Raw genomic sequence first — 3,125 nt, forward strand, 5'->3', positions numbered from 1 at the left:
CAAGCAATTCAACTCCAGAGTAGACACTCTTAAACTACTCTATTATGTTGCCCATTTATACAAAGATGCCCAATACAGTGATACTTCCCAGAGTAAAAAAACTGGAAACAAATATCTAACAATAGGACAACAGTTGACTAAATTATGATGTATCTATCCATAAAATTGATATGAAGCAGCATTAAAATATTTTAGAAGAATCACTGACATTGACAAATGCTTCTGATGTCACATGAGAAAGAATGAGCTACAAAACAATAAGGTATATGTATAATGATCCCAACTGAAAAATATGCATTAATATACACATTAAGAAAACTACGTAAGACATGCACATACAACTCTAAGTTATTTACAGAAATAAAATTTAAATGTACAACTCACATAAAATTTGTGAAACATTAATAATGCAAACTTAAAAGTAAAAACTATACTACTGAATATATAACTAATAATCTTCCAGATATAGGAATTTTAAATAACCTAGAAGTTCCCTCAACAGTATTGTTAGAACATAGAACTACAATAACATTACTTACTCTTTTTATCTGATGAGCTGCTAAAATCTATACCACCAAGGCCTTCATTGCCTGTAGCTGAAGTAGCTGCTGTAGTTCCCAAAGTCAAGCCTAAGGCATTCTGTCCAAGTCCTACAAATAAACCAAACATCACTTACAAATTTCTTTACAAGACTTTACAATAATTTCCCCTTACTGATAAAAGTAGCCAAATGCTTTTAAGTTGCATCCCAGATTTTCTTCATACTTGATTTAGGCAAATAAAAAGGAACAAGTCTAGAGAGCATGTTTTGGACAAAGACGGACAATCTTGCTTGAATTCAATGGTATATGTAGTTTGGATAATGTGATTTTTCACTATTAAAAGTTAGAATATACCTGTTAATTCGATATATGTGAACACTAAATTTTTATTTGTTATTTTTAAACCCTCTCTACAAAAGCAGTTTCAGTTGGTATATTTTCAGGTGAATCCATCTTGTTTTCCAATCACACTTTGGAATTGCATACTTTTAAAATAATCTAGTGTGAATTTATAAGATTTGAGTATAACACATATTGAGTTCCCATATCAAGTTCTTTTCACAAAACGTTTTTAAAAAGTAGACTTCATTTATTTAAATCTTAACCTCATTCATAAGAGGAATTGAAAGGACTATAATTAATCATAAGTCATTAATGTATACTTGTGAGTCAAGCAGCAAATTTCAAAGATCTTTTGTTGGTAAATGTGTATTTCTATAAGATCATGCATTTCTAAGCTGACACAACTTTTCTTTTTAGACAACATACTTTCTATTTTAAAAATAGAGGAAACAGCAGTTAATAGCATGGGACAACTGAAAGTTGAATTTAAATTCTGGCAATGTGTGGCAAAAACACAGCTAAATAAATGATTACTATTACAATAATTAAAGAAAAAAAACAATGGCACCTTTAAGTTGACATAACCATAAAATAAGCACTAGGTATTATGTTAAGAGTCTAAGAAGAATCAGCACATCTAAAAACTCAGTAGACATAAAACAACCCTTTACCTCTCTTATTTATCTTTATGAGAGATGTTTAAATATTTATCCTGCATTGAAATGTATGTTACAGTCATCTAGTGACTGGGGTGTTAGAAGGCATTTCAAATATCTACAAAATTAAAAAGTAATGATAAAAATAAGTATTTGAAAGATCAGTGTAAATTTGAAAACAACAAATTTCTACAGGTTATCCTAACCAGCCCCTTTTCTCCACTTCCACTGGAGAAATCGCCACTGGATTTTCTCCATTCAATTTAGTATCTGAATAGAGGACCGAAAAGAACTACAGCTTCCTTAATAGAAAATATCACGTCATATTCCTTCATCTCTCCCATGCAACCAAGTAAGTATTAGATACACATTAGGGGCTCAGCAAAACTTTTGAAAGTATATAGCCATTCATTCATTTATTTATTTGAGTCAGTGTGACCCCTGATTATCATGAGCCTCTGCTTAGTCTACCTAGCTTTGACTCAGTAACATACATACGTGGACTACTGCAAAAGCTTCCTAACAGTTGTCCGTGTCTATTCTTGCCTTTCTACACACTACATTCCATAAGGTCCTTCTCATCACCAGGCCTCACTCCATGCTCTCCCCTCTTCACTAAATGCTATTTCCTATCACTCTCTATCTGGTTAAATCCCACTGATACTGCAGCTCCCAAGCTAACCGATACAGGTACTAGAAAAAGAAATCCTTTAGATTAAACAAAAGGAAGAATCCCTTGATGCATTCAACAGACACAAGGGAACTGGGATGCAGTACATGTAATCATGTGCATTTACTCTGTGTAGTCTCTTTGCTCAGCTCTAGCTTTCGCAAACTAGGAGAGCAAGACGATGTGGGCAGGGGCAGAGGAGAGGAGATTAACTCCTTATATTTCTCTCACTGCTCTGCCTCAGCCTGCTCTTACATGAAGCCTAAATGCAATCATGATGAAGAGAGAAGTAGTCTCATACTTACATCTGAGTAAAAAAATACCTTGCTAAAATATCTAAGACAACTTTTTAAATTGTCCACTTATTACAAAGAAAACTAAGTAAAAATCAGAGGACTGTTGAGAAGTTAGTAAATTTTTAAAGAGAAATAAACCCAAATTTTATAAAAGTTTAAAAAGTTTTACCAACTTTTAAAATAGTAGTTCACCCTAGTGTCTCCTTGTAATAAAAACCGAATTCAGTTTTTTAAAACTTACAGATATACGGACATTGACTATTTCACACCTTCATCCATTTATTTCATTGTTCAGAGCAGTTCAATGCAGTATGTATGAATATATAATATACTCTAGTATATATTAATAGTATATACTCTATTAGTATATACTCATGCTTTCATCAGAAGCGATGTTACAAACAAAAAATAAAAGTCACACATACAGAACCAAAACCAAAAACTTTTCAAAATGAATTTGAGTTGGCAAATTTTTAAAAACAATATTTTCAATGTGGCAAGGGCAAAGCAAGAAAGGTATTTTCATACTAGTTAAGGGGTAAATTGGTAAAACTTTCTGGAAAGCAATTTCACAATATATATAACAATTAGTCTCCAAAATGTCCCTCTACCTAAGCCA

The 3,125-nt window shown here is 32.3% G+C and overlaps 1 protein-coding gene across 2 annotated transcripts in view; it reads right to left on the minus strand.

The window, feature by feature from the left end:
• NUPL1 (nucleoporin like 1) overlaps nucleotides 1-3,125 on the minus strand; it is a 36,845-nt gene that overhangs the window by 24,262 nt on the left and 9,458 nt on the right. For both annotated transcript variants that reach the window (XM_012649893.1, XM_012649894.1), the window contains one exon: nucleotides 540-650. In XM_012649893.1, the coding sequence (XP_012505347.1) occupies nucleotides 540-650 (111 nt within the window). The remainder of the gene's footprint in view (nucleotides 1-539; nucleotides 651-3,125) is intronic.

The sequence above is a fragment of the Propithecus coquereli genome, unplaced genomic scaffold, assembly GCF_000956105.1.
Source record: "Propithecus coquereli isolate 6110/MARCELLA unplaced genomic scaffold, Pcoq_1.0 Scaffold306, whole genome shotgun sequence".
In the NCBI taxonomy this organism is placed as follows: domain Eukaryota; kingdom Metazoa; phylum Chordata; class Mammalia; order Primates; family Indriidae; genus Propithecus; species Propithecus coquereli.